This window comes from Orbicella faveolata, unplaced genomic scaffold (genome assembly GCF_042242905.1).
Source record: "Orbicella faveolata isolate gen_17 unplaced genomic scaffold, um_ofav_v1 contig_12, whole genome shotgun sequence".
NCBI classification, from domain to species: domain Eukaryota; kingdom Metazoa; phylum Cnidaria; class Anthozoa; order Scleractinia; family Merulinidae; genus Orbicella; species Orbicella faveolata.
Genome location: NW_028301539.1, coordinates 18,263,211 through 18,284,282, shown reverse-complemented (window position 1 = coordinate 18,284,282; position 21,072 = coordinate 18,263,211). Strand labels below are relative to the sequence as shown.

The window sequence follows — 21,072 nt, the reverse complement described above, 5'->3', positions numbered from 1 at the left end:
TTGAGAAAGAAGATAACACTCAACATTTTCATTCATTTTTAATGCCTTTTTAAATGGGATATTTTACAAATAATTTAAACAGTACTGTAATATTACAAAGTAGGAATGAATTCTTGATGGTGGTGAAACACAAAGCAACAGGTGTACCATGCTGCGACCAAGGAGAGGGGCCTGGGGATGAGACATGTAGCCCAATGCCCCGAGTGGGAGAAAAAGGATTATTTTCAATTTTGAGTAATAACAGGAATGAAATCCTTCTTTGGCACGGCATGTAATTCTGTAGTTTTCAATAGGTCCAATCTGATGAACTCCTTTACATTCACGCATAATAAGGATGGCAAAGGGTTCACGAATGACACATGATGATAGCAAAAATTAGTGTGAGATGTGTGAAAAGCAACTAAAAGACATCCAAGATGGTGCTGGGTGAACTTTGTTTAAATCCATGAGTGCAACGGGATGGATACCCTCTGTTGCTACCCTCTTTAATGCCAAAATCTGATGCAAATAATTGTTCAAAATAAACTTGCAAACATAATTCAAGATTAGTGCATTCATAAGCCAGTGCTCTTAAGATACACTTCTTTACTATGTTCTTAGAATGCTATCATTTATTTATTGACAAATCCATGAAGAATCAAATGAAAGAAGATAAATTGTTTTCGAGCATCTGTTATTTCAGATCCATTCCTGATTAGCATGAATGTATGGCTCAATTTTCTTGACTAGAAATACATCCTAATCAAACAACTGAAAGAGAAGGTTCCATCTATCAAGACTTGATAGGTCAGGCAGAATTCATGTCTGTTTTGTACCAAATTTACAAACTTAAGTTCAAGACTCAATCTGTCACAACACAGTCACTCATTCTGTACATCCCTTAAATATTTCCTTTTGAGTCTCATTTAGACCAATACCGGTATTTACAACAGACCACTATTTCTTATGACTATGGTTACTATTCTTGCGATGGTTCAACTAACAGCCTTGATACAAGTCAATGCAAGTGTCAAAGTAATTTTCTATTCATAAATGTTTGGCTTTGAACAGAATATTAATAGCTTCTTTAATCTGGGAGAAGGTCATCTCCAATCTCTTCATCACCAAATTCATCCTCGACTTGCTGTGGCCGTTGCCTTCCAGCAGTCTTGGGCCTAGCAGGAGCTTCTCCCAAGGGGTCTGCATAAGTAGCATCTAAAACAATGACAATATGACAAAGTTACAAAATTATTGGTTTGTATTAATATCTAGTATGACATTTTAGTGTCTAGTATCGCTACCACCACATAGGCTCTATAGTTTATCTCTACAGTTAATCTTCCTCAATTTTTCATTCCCCACGAAAGAAACTTGACCGTGTGTTTTCCATTGCATGCACTCAAAAGAACTATGACGACTAACAACTAACTGGTACCTGATAAACCAGTTTCAAATATTGCGATATTTGTACTTGTTTTGAGCATCATTTTTGTATTCTACCTAAATTAGCAGTTATTTTGCAACCACAGTTGATATTTATGGAGGCCTTCCAAGGGGGTAGCTGTGTCGCCATGTCACATTTGTGTACCGATGTCGCTTCACCAGCAGAAGCAAATGTTGCTGTCTTTTTTCTGCACGAAGTCACATGTTGCTGTCACTACAAGGCTGATTTATTTAGAGTTTATTCAATGGGAAAGCACACAAGTTTCAGACATTTACAGACTTCATAAGCGAGTACAATTTCTAAATAGGCAAAAAGTCTAAAAGGGACAATGTCACTGTCTTTTCTAGTGCTTATCGTGTCGCTGTTGAATTTTAGCGGTACATTCGATTCGCTTGTTGCTGACTAGAAATTCCTGTGTAGCTGGTTTTCAGGGTCATGTCACTTGCCGCTTTTACCCATAATTTAGAAGGCCTCACTATGACAGTTAAAATAACAAGTGTGATAGCATCAAAGAGTCTCAGCAAATCCTGTTCAGGATATTTGCATGAAAATTTTCCAACATTGATTTTTTCCTGAGACTTTTACCACTGTAAGATATTAGTTAGTTATGTCAGAAATGTACAAAATTGGGGGGTCACTGACTTCCTTTTGGAGAGAACATGCCCGGAAGAACACCCTTAAATTTGAAAAAATCTGGCCTCATTAGCAAATAAGGCCACACCTGTGTCTGTAAGCCCAAAGAATATTGCAATTAGATCTTTGAGGTGAAATGTTCTCTGCCAAATATTGTTTAAGTGGACCTATTAAGTGAATTTAGTCAACTGGTGAGGTTCCTTAAAGAACAAGTTTGTATTTAGCGACCATAGTTTCAAGCGCCTTGCAGCTGCAAGATGGCAGGATTCGATGTCCCTTGGATAGAAATCTTGAATTTTTTTAACTTCTCTCATTGATTTTTTGTTCATTTTTGGACAATGTGGAGATAATCATAAATAAAATCTGTTTCTGGAAAGAAAAGTAGGGGTCACTGAACTTCCAAGCAAATCTATAGCAAAGCTATAGCAATGGCCATCTGCCATATCATTGTTCATTTTAGTACTTAGTGTGCATTTGATGCATGACGTGGCGTGCGAATTTACATGCGCAGAAAGGATGCGCAGAAACAATTAGTGCAAATGTCGTTAAATTACAACTCCAGTAGACTATTGTGTGACTGTTCATTATAATTACTTGGCTGTATACATGTTAAAGCTGGAAATCCATCTGTGTTTGCAGGCTATACAATGATTGGCAGAAATATTTAAGTGAACTGATGGTTTATATTTGTATTTTTGTCTGTATTCAAGGAAAACAGTGTCTGTAACACAAAATACATGTACATGTATGTGCAAACCTGTGGACAGTTCACTTAGCGCCACAGAAGCCAAAAGTCATATGATCTCTGAGTAATAATATAATACAGCAACCTCAATAATATGAACATGACAATTTTGGTGTCCTTAAACGAGGTTTTGCACGTATATTTTGCTAATTTCATAAAACAAACCATTTCCCCTTTCAGACTTGTCGTAATATAAAGTATGAAACTTGATATAAGATTTCCAGATATCCCCACCCCCTTCCCACATTTTCAGACTCTACATGAACATTTACACAAAGACAGGAAATCATAATATTTCAAAACAACCCACCAACTTCCTTTGCTCCACCAAAATTGAATGAGTCATCGTTATCTGGAACTATTGGCTTTGTTCGTCCAGCAGAACGATTGGCACTTCTCCTACTGCCACCACTGTCCACTCTTCCTGACTCTACAACAAGTAAAAAACACAAGATAATGTCAGTTACACTCTCAGGCATCTATTGTAACCATTATAATATTTTGATTTTATGTATAGTATTGCCCAATCTCCTACAAGTAGACACTCTTAAGACTAAACCTCAGTGTCTTCTTGTACTGGATTTGGAAAAAAATCTTTTGGGTGCATTTGGGACCACAACCATGATTCTTCTATGCCTGTACATTACTACAGTGGAAGCTTGTAACGAAGAGCAAAGCTACAGGGACTGGCAAAACACGTTCACTATAATGAGGTTTTGCTATATAAGGGTTCTTTTCCATACATGTATATTTTACTATAACTGGGGTGAAGGATATCGTTCATTATACTAAGGACTTCATTAAATAGAGGTTTTTTAAATCAAGGTTCCCCTGCACTGCCTCATGAAAACTGATAATTCACACCCCCAGGAAGTGTCCATTCTTAAGTTTCTCAAAACTATTATAACAATTTATACACAAGTGACAAAGTTGGGGTCCTTTATGTATGTGCACATCTTTAACACAATGGATGTAATATGAGCCCAAGTTTCAATTTCACAATTTTGCCACAATTTTTCTCAGTAGAATAGGTTTCATTTAGGTGATTTTTTCAATGAATAACAAGAATGAATTTTCTTTGGATTTTGCCAGTGACACAACCATTAACTCTGCTAAACTAACCTAGGCTAAGCAAGATGTTGACACTCACCACTTCCTGCACTGCTGTTACGTGAACCACCAGTGGCAGGCATGTTAGCACTTCCAGCTTTTCCACTTCCTTTCCTGGATCCACTGCTGGCTCGCTGGTTAAAAACAAAATGTGCAAGATTTATGTATTCTCTTTAGAAATGGCAGGAAATTTCTGATATTAAATTTTAGTGGTCTTTTTAATCTGTATATACTTCCATATTTATACAGTCAGTGAATCAGGTAATGTTTGTGGAAACTGGAGGATCTCCTTTTCAAAAGCAGGTAACACTGTTTAACGTAAACCCAGCTTACAACAAGAAATACTTTTTGTTGCAGATCTATCTTGCAAATTATGAATGAACCACTTTGAACGGTTATGTATTAAGTTCACCTGTTGTTTCAACTCTCTTGCTTTTTCCACCTTCTTCAGTTTCTGAGCATAGTCCTGAACATCTTTTAGTCCAAGATCTGTACAAATTCTCACCAAGAATTTAAGACCTTCAAAATCAATAGACAAACATAGACATGATCAAAGAAGGCAGAGTGCCAAAGAAGTTAGATCTCAGCACCATACATCCAGGGTTCCAGTCTTCAATTCTGAGAGCTGATGAATTGCAGCTCTATCATGATGAACTCCTACACGATACACAATACATGTAAACAGTAAATTGGTTGGTCAGCCTCTCTATGTTTTGAAGCGCATCGTAAAAAGTATAAATTACTTAACGAAAGCAATTCAAGTTAACACTTGACATTAACATTGGTTTCCAATTGAGTGTCAAAATCTGAAACTAAAGAAATTGTAAACTCTGACCAATCCCAGAAGGCATAGACAATTCTGAGAACCAATGAAAACTACTCAAGCAAGTTTATACAGTCATATAGCAGGCACAAAGTGCAGGAAAAAGTGTATGAACACGTCAGGATCAGTTTTAATTTGATTTTACTTCTGAATGGATGAGAAAGTAGCAGGGATTTTTAAACCAGTTGCAAAGTGTACCAATGTAAAACCAAAGCAAATGTGAATTACTTTTGCTACTCAAGTGAGAAGTGTTTTAAAAACAATTAAATACAGCGGAATCAAAAAAAAAAAAAAAAAAAAAATGGTTTGAAAAAAGGAGGGCTCAAGAAATTTGGATTTCACTGTAATATAACTTTGTAACTCAGCTAATCTTTGAGGTATGTTATAACTCAAAGATTGGCTGAGATACAAATGCTTGTTGTTTCAAGACACAGTCAAGAAAACAGAGCCAAGAATAAACAACATTTCCCACTATTGAGGGATTGTAAAAACCTTTAAAAGATACTTTTGATTAATTAGTATACTTACATTCTACATTTTCAGGGAACCTTTTATGTATGGTTTTGTATGTTTCCAAAGCTTGCTGATAATTACCTGTAGTTAAATAAGTTCTTTTAGTACTACACAATCTTTTATTGCCATATAGACTAATACTATCATACATTCACATCTATCATCATTTTAGTACCGTGCTACCATAGGCCTGCAATGTGTGCAAAGAGCCTGCATTGGACGTCTAATTTGCTAGGTATTAGAAATTATTACTACTTGAAGGGTTTGATATAAAAGGAGCATAACTGGGTAGTGATGATTTTGAGAGAAAAAATGCCTTTGCTGCATACAGAGTAGAACTCAAAGTGCGTAAAAAAGAACGGTGACGGGTATTTTTTCATGAACTATTTTGGAAGTCTTTCGTTCTGTATTGTCAACAAGTCTGTCTTCATGAAAAATGCATTATGTAACTATGGGTACAAGATGTTGGCCTGACAGATCTAGATAAGGTCTGTGTCTTGCCACAAAGTGCAACATAACATAGCATAATTTCCAGAATTTGCAATTAACCAGTTTTCAGAGGTACAACTCTCTCCTGCTGCTGACATGCAGACCTTCTGTTTCTCAGGAAAGAGTAAATTAAATTTGACAAAATATTACACATCCCTGCAGCTTATGGTCAGACAGGCAGACAGACAGACAGACAGATGCACAGACACTTACCACTTCTTCTATAACAACTTGCTATCATAAGTTGCCATTTGACTTCATTTGGTCTAAGAACAAAAATATTACTATTAATAATAACATTAAGAATTTCTACAAACCACACTTGCATCTTTTGTCAGCTATTTAAGCTACAAGTCAGAGAAATATTTGGCAAGGTAGTCTAAACAAATTGTAACTACAAAATGGAACACAAGGCTCTTATCCAAAGACAATTACACATTGTTAATATTAAGAAAGACAAGTTCTGGTTATGTTTCTATATAAATTCAGTGCTCCTAAAAGTGTGACCTTAGGAAACTGAAACTGCCCAATTTTTCCCTTTGATCAGCATAACCTAATAAAATTTTATACTCATTTCTTCATTCCAGCAACTCTCACAGTCACTGCATTAGATGTATATATCAAATTTTGTTGTTTTATTCTAACTAAGATAGTATTCAATATTGTGGATGAATTTTGTTATGGATCTTTTTTAGCGATGGCAGTGGTCTAATGGCAAAATTTCCTGAGAATCAGTCATGGTATTAGTAATTCTTCAAATGATACAACTAAAGGTAATCAAGACTGCATCAGACAAACTCACTGTATCACTGCAGCTTTTTCAAAGTAATGTATTGCTTTTTCACAGAACTGGGAGTCAATGTAGTAAGCCCCAAGCCATGAGATGATATCAATATTAGATGGGAAATATCTGTAAGACTAAAAACAGGAGAGAACATTTAGTAACATCTCAATCAATTATCTGAATGGTAAACTGCAAGTTTAGCAATGATTCTTACCTCAAAGTGATATTGGAATGCCTGTGACTTGTCTTGTTCACTGTCATATAATTCACCAAGTTTTGACAGCACTGATGGATCAGTAGGGACCACAGAAACAAGCTGCATGTACCTTGTAAAAATTGAAGAGTGTCGCAATGGTTACTGACAGTGAGTTAAGACGCCTTCAAGTTTAATGGAACATGGAGTATATTTCTACTCTAAGAATATAACAAGAAACTTTCACATACCATTCAATAGCTTGAGCTTTGTCTTCCAATGTTTCATATCTAAGCCATTGTCAAAGAAAAGGCACAGCAAGCACTTAAATTAATACTTGAATACCTAAGACATACCCCCTACCCAATTCACTGAGGCGATGGGTGATTTTAATTGTACAAGTCATCAAGTTATTCGACTTTGCTTTGAAAATCTTAGACTCAAATCATACGGTCAGAATACAATATGATTTGGATTTGACATCAGGTTGGTTGCAAGCACCTCAGTTACACCAAATATAGCAGCAAATGCAGAAGCAATAATCTTTTGGCATCTGTTTGAGAAATAACAGTGTATTACTGTCTGATTTATGTGTTAAACGGAAAAGGATACATGCTTGCAATCTGATAAAGGACTTGAGGATGGTTCTTGAGGATTGCCTGTAGCTTATAGAAGCAGTCCAGAGCCAGTTCAGGCCTATTTAACTTCTTCTCTGCAAGACCTGTTCATAAAGATAAAAAAAAGTGTCTTCTTCTAAACAAATAGTCTGGGGATGACATGGATATTTCCTGGAACCACACATATCAGTATTGCGATAGGCTTGGGAAAAGAGAATGGTCAAAGCATGAGAAGAACATCCCTGATAAAGTCTTTCAAAGATCACCATTAAGGGTTTTAATCAAAGATCTTAAACGAGATCCTTGAAGATCCTGGTCAAGAACTATTAGGATCTTTAATGACCCTTATCACTGAAGATCTTGAAGGACTCTTGCAAAGATCTTAACAGTATCCGTCAAAGATATTTTAAGATCTTAAGAAAGTGTTTTAAAGCTCCTGTAAGATTCTCAACAATCCTGCAAGGTTTTTTACAAGGGATGCCATGTGTTTCATTGGACCATCAATATCGTTTTCAGCAAATGGTCATATGCTCAAGTCATTATGCAGACAGGCATAACACAATGATTCTTAAAATGTAAAATGTCTAATCTACATAATAATTTAACAAGAAGATTGACTTGTAATAAATGTGAGCTGCAGGCATACCTAAATTGAATAAGGCCTCAGTACAAGATGCCTCAACATTATATGCCTCCTGATAATATTCTCGTGCCTTCTCGTAGTCTCCACTAGCAAACAAACAGTTCCCTTTGTTCACCAGTGCTGAAAACAAATTGAGAAAATAAGAGTTAGTACTTGCTAGGAATATTTTTCCACTACTCATTACCACTGTGGACTATACAGTATTGGATTTCTATTTTTAAGTCATCCATGCCTCGCTGGAATTATGATAGCTGTAGCACAGTCCTTCAAAAATAAGTGAAATCGTATCCTTAACAATGTTGTAAGATCTGCAATGCGTCTAGGGCCCTTCAAGCTGGTGGATATTTCCTATTTCCATGGCATGAACTAGAGATTGATGGGATGCAAGGCCATCACACAGTTACATCCCTCACATGACAGCATTTAATTACAAATATTAGCTCTAGCTATTTATAAACCTGGGTGGAGAGAGAGGCACAGACAGTGATTGATATGATTACACAGGATTGTTAAATTTCCACAGGTTCTACAGGGTTGTTAAATTTACAATGTATATATCAATTATTCTAGTAAGTTTTAAGTAGTTTAAACAGTACCCACCTGCAGGGTTATAGCGATCAGCTGTAATTGCAAGTTCTGCATACTTATCAGCCTGGGACACCTCATTTTCCTAGTAAACATGAAATATGTAATTATGTATCATCACTGGAAAGGTATCTGTCCTGAAAGCAAATATCATTCACCCTGTGCTGATTGATCGTAGAAAATACAGAAGCAGGGACAATTTTACTAGCTGGTAGTATTAAGAGACATACATAAATCGCACGGAGATTGAATGTAACACTCTATTGTTAAACTTACCAGAAAGTACAGAAATGACAAATTAGTGGCTGCGGTAGATTGCACTTTTGAGTCCTTTTTCTCAAAACCTTTAAGGGTTTCAATAGCCTTTAAAGAGAGAAGAAGAGAAATTATTACCTAATGACTGGATACGCTGGCATTTCAATAACCATGCAGTCAAATGTCCCTAAACTTAGGAATATCTTCCATAAGGAGATACCTCTCCTAAGTAGACACAGTTATGTAGTTGTTTGGGTGGCACAGAAATAAATGCTGTGTTTTTGACCTCCAAGTCTATAAGAGGACACCTTTTTGCCAAGCAAATGAACCCTTCTGGTCCTGAGGATGTTTTTCTGTTTAATTCTACCTCAGTCTATACTTTTTCCTTTTAATTAAATATCCTTGTTGTCAATATCACATTTTACTATAAACTGGATCATTGGATGATGTAAGTCAAGAATTTTTATTGGCTTAGCTATCATGGTATATAAGCAATTAGCAAAACAAAACAAAAAACAAAACAAAACAAAACAAAACAAAACAAAAAACTTAAAACAAAAAAAAATAGATAACAATTAGACCCGTAGCCTGCAAGGGCTATGGGTCAGTAGCCCATGAGGCGAAGCCGAATAGGCTATTGACCCGTGGCCCTTGAGGGTGAAGGGTCTAATTGTTTTATTATCACCCAACTAGTTGGACAAAAAAGGCAATAATAAAGTTAGCAAATGTGTTGAAGAAGTAGTTATTTGGGAATAAAACGAAAGAAAGCGTCATGCTTGATTGCGCCAATTTCGTTACTCAAGGACAATTACTAATAGTCCTCTAGTAGCTTGGCCAATTAAAATGCAGGATTTGCATTAGTCCACTAGTCGGGTGATACTAAAAGCCATTATACCATGCTCTACAAACATGGTAAGCGAAGTGCAATTTTTAGGGGCATTTTTATTTTTATTTTATCTCAGTTTTCTATATTTTGGGGGCATTTTTAATAAAACAATAATTATTATTCCTCTCGAGCTTGTTGTATATAGGATGTTTATAGCCAACTCAGCACTACATGCCTCGTTGGCTATCTACCTCTCATATCAAACGCGCATCCATGGAATAATAATTGTTAGGTATACTCACCTTAGCAAGATCCTTCTCTTTCAGATAAGTAACAGCTTTTGTTATTTCTAGCTCATTGGCCAATTCTAAGTAAGGTGATACCTTCACACATTCTATACACCTGCCAAGAAAATAATAATAATTATTGCCTTGATGTAAAGCCAGATTCTCAAAGCTAACTAAAAGACAAACAGAAAGCAAGGATTATGCTAAACTTCAATGTTTTATCAAATATTTTACAAGTTGCAAACCCAAGCTTATTAAGCCCTGAGCAAATTTCAGGACTTTCAAAAATTATTCACCAAAGTGTTGAACTTTTGCTTGTCAGAGAATCTCCTCTGACTCTCTGGCTTTCCTTCAGCCTTGTAAGGCATTAAAGGAATTACAAAATCTAAAGAATTGCTTTGTGTAAAATAACCATTTCACCATTCCTTTCATACAGTCACAGGTTAAACAAATTTAGATTTTATGTTGGTACTGCATGGTATGAACTGCATTATTTAGTTTTGTTACCAGTCAAATCCAGCTGCAAAACTACTCTCAATTGCAGGAGATATGAGTCTTGCTGCACTCATAATGCATTTATCAGCTTGGGATTTCCTACAAAATAATAATAGAAAAGAAAGTATGGTACATGTAACTGCAATACTTCAATCTAAAATTTATTGATCAAAGATGAAGAAAAAGGTTCCATACAAAACACTATTCTGGTTAGAGAAGGGACCAACTACAATGAATTTGCTTTCCTTTGTTTCAGGTTAAGACAAAGAAAAGTTCAAAATGGTTTGTTTGGATTCCACAAGCAAAGACAAATTTAAACCACAGAATTAAAGTTGAAATATGTCACTCTAACTGCCTCTTCAGTACAGGAAGAATTCTCAACTAGATACCCGAGTTACATCATAATGCTACATACTTTTGTCGTTCAATTTGTCTGAGTCTGTCATTTCTGATTACTTCGAGAATCAATGCTTGTTGTGGATCATCCTAAAAAAATGAATGAAAAGAAAATAACAGAAAGCTACTGAATGACTAGGCAATGGTTAGGATAGTGGGAGGTACATGGACCCAGTGATCTGTGCACTGCTGCACTATGCACTGCTGGACTATGTTTGTGCAAAAATTTCTTAGTCGATAGAGTTTTTTTGAAATTTTTACTGCAGTCAGATAATGACTTACTTGTGTCAGAAATGCAAAAAAAATTGGGGGTCACCAACTTCGTTTCAGAAATAAAGCGTGTGGAAAAGTACCCTGATGTTGAAAAATTGGTGCACGTAATTAAGCATGGTCTACAGGGGTTTATAGTTAAAAATATCAAAGGTGAGTCAACAGAGGCAAATGATCTTAGTCATATTTTGTAGAAGTGGGTCTGCGCATAAACAATTAGCCTGAACGTCGTTAAGAAGTCCAGATTTGAGCCGCTGCTACAACAATTATTGTGCTGTCTTCCACCCAGGTCTACGATATAAATATTTTTTTGATACTGAATGTTTTAAATGCTGAGTAACCCTGTAATGGATTAGAATCCCTTCCAAGGAAGTAGAAAATTCAACTCCTAATTTAATTGCTTCATCCCATGGCAACTGGATTTTTACTCGCCTGGTTATTACTCAGACTGTGTTCTTTTTGTCTCTTAAGTCAAATTATGGGGTTTGCATGAAACATTTTCATTACTTAGATATCGGCTTTTTCTCACCCCTGTTAAAGTGTACTTGTCCTCATCATCAAAGCCAAGGCTAACAGTTAACAACTTTTGAAATGTCTTCTTCATTTTCTCCTTGTCTCCTAAGGCATAGTGGCACAACAGCAAGTTGAAACCTGTGGGGGAGTAAACTAAGTGTTGTCATGCTGCACATAACTGAAGCTTAAGGATCACGGGAATCTAACGGCTACAAAGGAAGAAACATTGTTTTCTTACTTTGATCAATGCATCAGTGCATATGTTATGTTCTACTGTTTTTTGTTTTTTTTTCATTTCAAATTGTCATAAATCCATGTCCATTTGATTTTTATTTTCCTTTTTGGCTATAATGATAATCAAAACTGTAGGGCCAAAGGGAAAAATCAAGCAAATTTAACTATTATATAGCACATTATGTCCACAAGAGAAGGGAAAAGATCTCAACCATAGAAAAATGCACTTGATTCTTTTAATTTGGTTTGTCAGTTGAATTTTTCCCAGGGACAGTTTATGTAGAAATTTGATGGTAATTTAGATGGACGACTGACCAGTGAGAAATTGTGTACACATGGAAAAAATCACTGTTGTCTCCTTCAAGCCAGCAAGTTCATCAGAATTTCAGACTGTATTCCCCAACTGACATTTCACAACTTTCCAGTGCTAGTTCCTGTTTATTGCAGAAGTCATTTGATGACAATGTTTCAAGTTTCCTAAGAGTTGCCTCGCATTATGTTAGAGGTTGTCTGTTATTGTCACTGTCTTTTCTCTTATCTGCCATAGCTCTCATCTGATGAGCACACAAGAATTCTGTCCATCATTATGTACCAAACAAATCAAATCACACAGCTAATTGCTATTTCTTTAAGGTTACAGTATACCTTCGGGTCGGCAATTTTCTTCAAATTTGGATTTTTGGGTCAAAATAGTGGTCTAAGAATAATCTCTAATTTGTGAAAAAAAATTTTGAAAAAGGCTAAATATTGGCGGAGAAATGGCAGTTTTATGTTTTCACTGGAAGTAAAAGTTTACCTCTTGATTGACAGCCCTATGGCGCGTATGCAATCAACCGAGACGATTTTCGCGGGAATTACCTATATGGATGTCACGAATTGACTACTCAGTTGATCAGCATTGTTGTTCTGACTACCCAGCATTTTTGGTATTAGGCGTGTCTCTATTAAGTTATAAGTAAACATAGACCACGTTTAAACCATGGACCAGTTCGAAAAAGCGAAAACAGCGAAGAACGAATGAAAATACATCAATGAGTGAAGAAGCGAAAGTTCGCCACGTGGATGAAGCTACAGTTATCGTATAAGGCGGGCAAATATTCGTGGTAAGAGAAAAGAAAGGTTCTGTAAAAATTTCGGAACTTGACAGCAATAACAGGGATGCTGACAGAGACTCTTCTGATGAGTCCGATATCGACGAATCGTCGGACTCATTGAGACCATTTGGAATATTATCCATGCACAGTTGCCCACACACAGTTGCTCTCCGCGCTTTCTTTTGTTTGTTTCCTTCGCTCAGCCACTCTAGCGTTCGTATCCTTTTTTAGTCTTCCCCATTTTGCCAGACCAGCTTCAAGAAAAACCGAGCTACAGAAAAATTCTCTCTGCCTTCGGTTCCTTGAGCGCATTGCGAAACACAAGAGTTTTTTAGAGATTCGCGCGTAAATTTCACCAGGAGGTTAACGGTAGTAAACTTTCCCTGCACTGATTGGCTTAGTTATCTGAGAACCCAGTTGAAGGCGTTTGTGGGCGGAGTTTGTTTGCGAAGCAGAAAATTTTTCTTAGCGTTGTTTTCTCGAATAAATTTTTTCACTTGAAGCAGACACTTTAAAGAGTTATAACTCAAAGGGAATTTGTTCAATTGCTCTTAAATTTGGACAGTGGCTAGTTTAACATATAAACTGCAAAAGCGTGTCTGGGAATTGTTAACTTCGAAATACTTTTTCTTCGAGAGCGATTTTTGTACGATCACTCCACATTTTTTTAATCCTATTTCGAAAATGTTCTGTAACTTTTTACTGCAATTAAATATGCCAAAACGCAGACACGTTTTTTAAGCGCTTTGGGCCCTGAAACCGAGGAAAAAATTAAATTGGCGAAAAACGAAATTCGCTTTGACTTGTAGCTTTCGAAAGGTGATTCGGGCGCTCGCATTTAATGGTCGTGAAAAATTCGACAATTCATTTTCTTTCAAAATTCTTGGTATAGTTTGATAGCCAGTTCCATAAGCTTTTATTTGATATAGGGGTTTAGGTATCTACAGCTTAAACTGCACGCGCTACATCGCCTGCGTGCGAGACACCCCTGAAGGTATACTGTAACCTTAAACAGCTGTCACATATGGTATATAACCAGTGACAGAGGTAATAAGGCCTTTTTTATTCCACATACCTGTCTGGAAACTTGCCTTCTCAGCCATGATATGCTCAAATGAGGTGACAGCATCAGTAAATTGTGCCATCTTGACAAATGCCACACCAATATTCTGCATGATTTTTATCCTGAAGAAAAGAAAATTGTTATAGAGAACTACTTACAAATCTAAGTAGCTCTAATCTAATTGATCATTTTGTTATAAATTTTACAACAACTAGTACACTGTAATAACTTTAAAAAGGAAAAGTACTATTATCAAGTTTTCCTTGTACATGTAATCAATAACATAAGAAAAAGCACTTTTAAAGGATATTGTCTGTCACTTTTCTATTGTTTGTTTTAATCCTGTCTAACTCAAACAGTAACAAACATTTCTTACAAAAACAAAGAACTTCAAGTTTCTTTTGTCTTTCGGCTGTTTTACAAACTTTTGAAGAAAAGACAAAAAACATCACATAAGAGAAAACTCTCTGGCAGTGAGCTTAAAACAACTAAATCAAGTATGCTAACAAGAGTGCTAACACAGGGTTCGAAAAAAGCACTATCCAGTTGTCCAGTACAAGTAGATTTTCCTGCTGGGCAAGAAACTTTTCATTCTCACTTGCCCAATGGACAAGGGCCCAGGCAAGTTGTCTTGCAACTAAGTAAAAAAAAAAGTAAACTAAGACTTGCACAGGGCACGCAAGCAGCTTAAGGAACGTACCTCATGTCCTTGTGTGTGTTAGGCACCTGGTCCAAGGCCATTCTATACTGCTTTACTGCTTGTGGATATTTCTTTTGCTCAAAGTAAATATTTCCCATATTCACTCTTAACCGTCCTGAAAGAATGCAAGAATTAAAGAATTTTTATCAACAATCATAGCTAGTTAACCTTTTGGATGGTCTCTCCTATTATCATCCTGTTTACCTGCATTGCTGAACATCTTGTTCTTGACAATAACCTGGTATGTGTTCAGTGCCTCAGCATACATTTTGTTAGCATGGTACTGATTGGCCAGATTGAACAGCACCTGCCAAAGACAGAAAATAACATAGAATAATGTTAATAAAGAGGCTACTGCTGACCATGCCTGAAAAAGGTAGAATTATGTGGTCCCCAAAAGAATGTTTGGATCCACAAAAAACATTAAACTTACAACAAGTGTTTTAAAAGAATTCAGCAAAGCACAGTACTCACAGAGTAAGTCAAATCCAGGTTTATCTGGTCATGATGGGTTGCCTGCTCCCTCTGTCGACACAGTGCACGCTCTTTACGACCAGCCTCCTTGGCTTTATCAAGAGCCTTTTGTAATGAAAAAAAAAAAACAAAATTGGTTGGTGTCAAAAATAGCTCAGACAATACAAATCCTGCAACAATACAGATACTCAACACTGGCAATTTTTGCATACTACGTAGATCAATGGGGACCCTGTAGCGGAGGTTATGCATGCCCCCCATCTGAATTTCAAACCTTTTTATGTTGTGATTTTGGAAGGTCCTTGCATAACAATCAGAACTATAACACAAGTCAGGGTGTTAATCATCATTTTATTCTTGCCCCTGTTTATGTCATACTTTTTTCCCCACTGGGCATCTACAAACATTTGACAGGTAGCTCCTAATATGGCCCTTGACCTCAAAGAACTAACATTAAAATATTGTGTACCCAGTATCATGGAAGAAATGTTTTTCTTACCAGTGGAAATTCCCCTCTGTCATTAGCAAAACAGCTTTCTTCAATCAGTTCATTTACTTTCTTTTCCATTTGCTTGACTTTCTCCTCTGGACTGTAGATAACACAAGCAAACATGCATTTATTATAACTCCTTTTACTAAATAACATTTTTCAAGTTTAATCTCAAAGAACAAAAAATTATTCTTGTTAATAGAATCCAGGTTGTGAGGAAAAACTCCATGATACAAGAAGCACATAATGCATAAGTGTATGTATTCAGGAGATGACATTCAACCATAGGTCTACAATGGCTCTTGTAAAATGACACCAAAGACCAAAACAAACATTGAATCTTCCTAGTTATTCAATTCAACCAACCTTTCCTCGCCCTTCCCTTCCAGGGGAGGGGCAGGTAAACGTGCCTGGTTGAATGGGTCAAACTGGCCACCACTGGTCATAGGAGATCCTGAAAGAAAGTGAACAAAATGATAAGTACATATGTAAAATGAAATTAACCAAAGTATGTCTACATGCTTCTTATAAATAGATGGTTGCTACTGATATATTGGTTTCCGTAGTTTGAAGCATGTACTACTGGATACAGACACTATAGAATCCCTTTTATAAGCCACTCCCAATCCCTGCTTATAAGCCTTCTAAGAGACTCATCTACCTGTTAACTAAAGGATATTCTGGTTATAGCCCTCCCTCCCCGCCCCCCTTCCCAAATACCAGCCTTCCTTCCTACAACTTTTCTTCATAAACTTACTTAACATACATAATGAAACGAAATGTACTTAAAGTGACAAAGGATAGTAAACAATGTCGCAAGTAGAGTACACATCAAAAAGTTTTAATTATTGATTTCTGGGTCTCAAGCCTAAAAAATGATCATTACACCAACGCAACTTTGTAAAACTTGGTGTTCTAAGAAGAAAAGATAAAACGAAGGAAGGGGTAACCAACTGATACAAGGAGCTATTGTCACTAAACTCCCTGTAAGTAAAGCAAAACAATTTGCAATGTTTTGACCTTTTATCTTGACTTCCCATCCCTTAGGAGTATCTGCATTGACCTCCATGAGGTGGGTATAGTTATTTTCTGGAACCTTCCAATTCTCAAACAAGTAACTCCACTCACTTTCTGATGATGTATAACCCACTGCACGAACTGCAGTCATTGGACGAGCCATCCCTGTATCCTAACAAGAAAGCACTTAGTGTGAAACAACATTCACTTCAACCAATCTTGAAACAGACAGCAATGATCCTTGCCAAAAATAAATGGTGAATTACCATCAGTTATAGCCCCTATCGTATTTTTGTGCCACTGACAAAAGTAGATGTGCACAGTATCTCTTAAGCTGATAGCTTGGGCTCTGATGGAATAAGTAGCAACCCTTTAAGTAAAGTGTTCATGATCAGTGTGCTTGACTCCTGATCAAGCTGTCTGGCCAAGTACAGTACAGCCTCTGCTAATGGAGACCTCCCATAGATGTCACCTTTTATAGACAGACAATTACATTGCAGTTATGGTCCTCGAAAGTATGCAAACAATATATTTTTTAACCTCCTAATCCTTCTTATTCTTACTGATAGTAAGTGTTTTATTTGAAAAATAACAATTTGTACCATTCACTAGTGTAATTTAGCAGAATGTCTGAGTTTGTTCAATCCCTTAGGGACAAGAGATTAGAAATCATAAACTAAGACCATTTGATAAATCTGGCTGCATGTGACATTAAAGGAACAAAATAAACATTCTTACTGCAATTCCAGTTGTAGGTCGCCCCATTGAAGATCCTGGAACTTTGCCACGCTGTAAAGCATACGTGGGAAAGAAATTGGACAAAAAATGGAGAAAAACCCATGTCATTGCAAAATAACAATTCTTTCATAACCAATTGGAATTACAAGCTAAGTTAAATAATTCTGACATTCTAGTTGGCCTAAAAAGTGAGAAATTCAGCATGGTAAATTGCAATTCGTAAAATCATATCATACCCCAGCTGATGTTGTCTTCATGCCAGTTTTCTGTTACAAAAAAGCAAATAGATAATTCAGTACTCATAGTAGAAAACTTAATAAGACAGAAAAAACAATAGAAACAATACTTGCACATAGCCTTATTCACTTGTGAGAATATTAAACCAAATGCGACCTACCAAATTCTCCAGTTTGGAGCAAGATTGCCTAGTCCCCATTACAAACACAATAACATCACAATCATTTTTGTTTGTTTCAAAGAAAAAAATCTGTGACAGCAGATTTCATTTCCCTGTAACTTGTTTGCTTCAGGTTAAATCAGGTTTAAATGTACTTTAATCTACAAATTGTTTTCCCCAGATTTTATGTGCAAACTATGGCTTGCTTGCTTGCTTGCTCAATGCTTAGTAAGTAAGTAAGTAAGTAAGTAAGTAAGTAAGTAAAGACTTTATTTAAAGAGGGTAGCACTAAAATAGTATAAAAATACTAACAAACCAGTGGCCCTCTAAAAATTATGTACAATACGGATGCCTGCCTGCTGCATCCCACTGGAAAATAGTGCCCTGTATACATGCTTTATCGACCAAACATTTGGTCTCAATCTTTTTTGTGTGTTTCTGGACCTCAGCAGTGCCTCAGTCCATAAACACACAAAAAAACTCTTGGTCAATACCCAGCCATAATGACCTCAGATTTGGTCAATAACCCATACAGTGTATGTATCACCTCCACATCTGGTGGTTTACATGTAGTTGAGGCAAAACAATAAATTAGTGATGAAACCACAAGAGGAATATAAGGAAGGAATATTCTAGCTTTCATTTGAGTAGTGAGATCACCAGTTCCAGGACTGACAATCTCCAGGTTTCCATTTGCTGTGGGTTGGCAGGTCTGTGATAGGCAAAGTGAAATATCACTTACTACACCAGGCCTTTGTCCATGACTTGTTTTCAGAGCTTGTTGAAACTCTTCATCATCCTCAAGGTTCTGTACATAAAATGGAAAAATTTAGTCAAGATGGGTTCTGATGTGATAATACATTTATCTAAGGCGGGAGTTTACACTAATTTGTTGGAAGGTCTGTTCTAATGTCTCTGGTACTGGATAAATGTTGTACTGTAGGAAAAAAGTGAGGTTCTTTTAAGGAGAAGGTCACTCCGAAAAGCTTACTTTTTTGTCTTCACCTATAAGCAAGAAAACATTGGGTTTTCCACTCGCCAAAGTTCTGGCCTCTAAACTGCCTGCTATCCTGACTCCCCAAAATGTGACTTTGGGGGCTGCCATTTTGAAACTGTACTTGGCAGCCAGGCTGTGTTTGTGTTACATCATTCTGTCCAACTCGAAATTGGCAGGAAGGAGAAAAACCTGCAACTAACTTGGCATCCTTCACAAGGTCAGCAAATTGTGTTTTTTTCCAACCGATTATCCACTTCGTTGTCTTTACTGCTATCATTTTCGGGGTTTAGAGCATGTACAACACAAAATGATAGGGTTTGAGCAGCCATGACCTAGGGTGGTAGTTTTAAAGCCTTGATGGAAGCCATTAGCAAAATCCCTTGGATGGAATGACCTCAGGAAAATGTGGCCTGGCTGCTAAGTACTGTTCAAAATGGCTTCTTGAGAGATGAATTTCACATGAAAAACCTGCACTTTAGAGGCTGAAACTCTGGTGAGTGGCTAAACTTAGTGCAAGGTTTTTATTAGCTTTGACAAAAAAAATAAGTTTTCTGGGGTGACCTTTTCTGTTAAAAGACATGACACATGTTCAAAGAGTTGACTGTCGATGTTTAATGTGGCAAAAAAGTTGTGCATGCAGCAGTCCATTAAATAGATTGATAAATAATAAGTTTATTATTTACCAATCTGTTCACTAGCTTTACTATTATTTATTATTACTATATAGCTGTGTCTCACAAGGACTGGGAACTACCGAATTCACGAATTTGATTGGCTGAAATCGATATTGACTGCGGTCTAGATTTTCCCATCTAGACCGGTTTCATTTTGCGTTGAAAAAGTAGCAAACTCAAATACAAATATGTTCACCGTTTTCTTTTATTTGTCTTCTCAATCATTTATGGAAGTGCCAAAAAGCCTGATGACAAAAAAAAGTAAAGAGGACGAGCAAATTTCGGCAGGTTTAAGTTAAGCTCATCTCCGTTTGCAAGCAAAATGTCAGCAAACCAGTTACATTAAACGAATTAAAGTTTTCTTCTTTGCCATATAATAAACATCTTATTAACCGAGCTAAGTCGGTCTGTATGGGAGAATCTTGACCTCGGTCGTGTGTATAGACCTTACTGCGTTCGGTCTGTACTCACGACCTCGGTCAAGATTCCCCCATACAGACCTCCTGCTCGGTTAATAAGAGCTAAGTATAAATCCATTAGCATTCTATCACGAATGCAATTTTCTGATTGGCTATGCTACTCACTATCAATTCTATTGTAGATAATGAGTAACCTAGCAGTGTAGCTGGTAGGCACTTCTTTGCTTTTTCAAAGTGTCGCTAAAGAGGATAATTTTTGGATAAAGTTTTGAATGACTAGTAGATTTATACTAATTAAAAACAATAAGATTATTTGCTCTGAATTTCTGTGCATGATAGTTGACTAGGGCTGTGCCCTCATCAACTATCATGCGAGAGAAGTCGACAGTGAACTAATGTAATTGTTAAATATCTAAAGAAACCTAAACCATGTAATATGCAGTCATAAAACAGGAATTTGAGAACAAGAGAAAACTTCAGAAAACTTGAACCAACTTGGCAAGGGTTTTTTCAACTAGTTTTTGGAATATCTGACACGTTTTTATGGTTGATTCAGCAGGGTCAAGAACGTTAAATTGGCAATCTCCCGGATTTCAACTTTTTCACGTTGGCATCTCTACTTTTTGATGTTATATACTCTGATAAAACAGCTCGTTAGCCAATCAGAGCTCACAGAGTAGAAACAGCATTACAATATAAGGCAATCCAAGAGATCTACCTGTTCATATTAAACTTCAGGCTGCAACAATTCCATACAGATTGCTCTTTTAAATTTGTTTTTCTTTCTTCTGTGCTGAAGGGGGAGGGGGAGATGGTTCACCATTTCATTTCTTGGGTGTTGCGCCAGCTTACGATCAATGTGGTTTAACAAACATTTCATTACCCAGTCTTATCTAAATTCAACTCGTACAACTTATATTACTTCCAATTTTCCTCAACATATCGAATCAGGTATTTAATCGGCAAAACTATAGGTTGCAGACTCGATCAGAATCATACTTTACCTCTGTGTCAAAAGCTTCATTGTAATCGTTAAAACCACTGTACAGCTCATCTTCCTCCTCACCAACGAGATGTACTGACTGCATCATTCTGTAGTATTGTTATACCCCCCTAATCTTTTATTTTTTACATCAAAACGAAAAAAAATTCGGAATGTTTTGCAGTTGCCATCA

At 36.6% G+C, this 21,072-nt stretch overlaps 1 protein-coding gene across 1 annotated transcript; it reads right to left on the bottom strand.

Annotated features, from left to right (window-relative positions):
* Nucleotides 1-25: 25 nt before the first annotated feature.
* On the bottom strand, nt 26-21,027 carry LOC110059637 (intraflagellar transport protein 88 homolog). The gene is made up of 28 exons (XM_089282632.1): nt 20,902-21,027; nt 18,550-18,615; nt 17,647-17,676; nt 17,411-17,461; nt 16,784-16,844; nt 16,022-16,109; nt 15,665-15,755; nt 15,166-15,270; nt 14,896-14,998; nt 14,692-14,806; nt 14,004-14,113; nt 11,617-11,738; nt 10,837-10,907; nt 10,434-10,520; nt 9,942-10,041; nt 8,835-8,921; nt 8,574-8,643; nt 7,977-8,093; nt 7,326-7,434; nt 6,965-7,003; nt 6,735-6,846; nt 6,539-6,654; nt 5,950-6,002; nt 5,263-5,328; nt 4,324-4,430; nt 3,952-4,045; nt 3,112-3,231; nt 26-1,194 (listed from the first exon to the last, which is right to left on the bottom strand). Exons 1-28 carry the CDS (start codon nt 20,986-20,988, stop codon nt 1,067-1,069), a joined length of 2,505 nt encoding a protein of 834 aa, XP_089138758.1. The 5' UTR covers nt 20,989-21,027; the 3' UTR covers nt 26-1,066.
* Between the last annotated feature and the right edge of the window lie 45 nt (nt 21,028-21,072).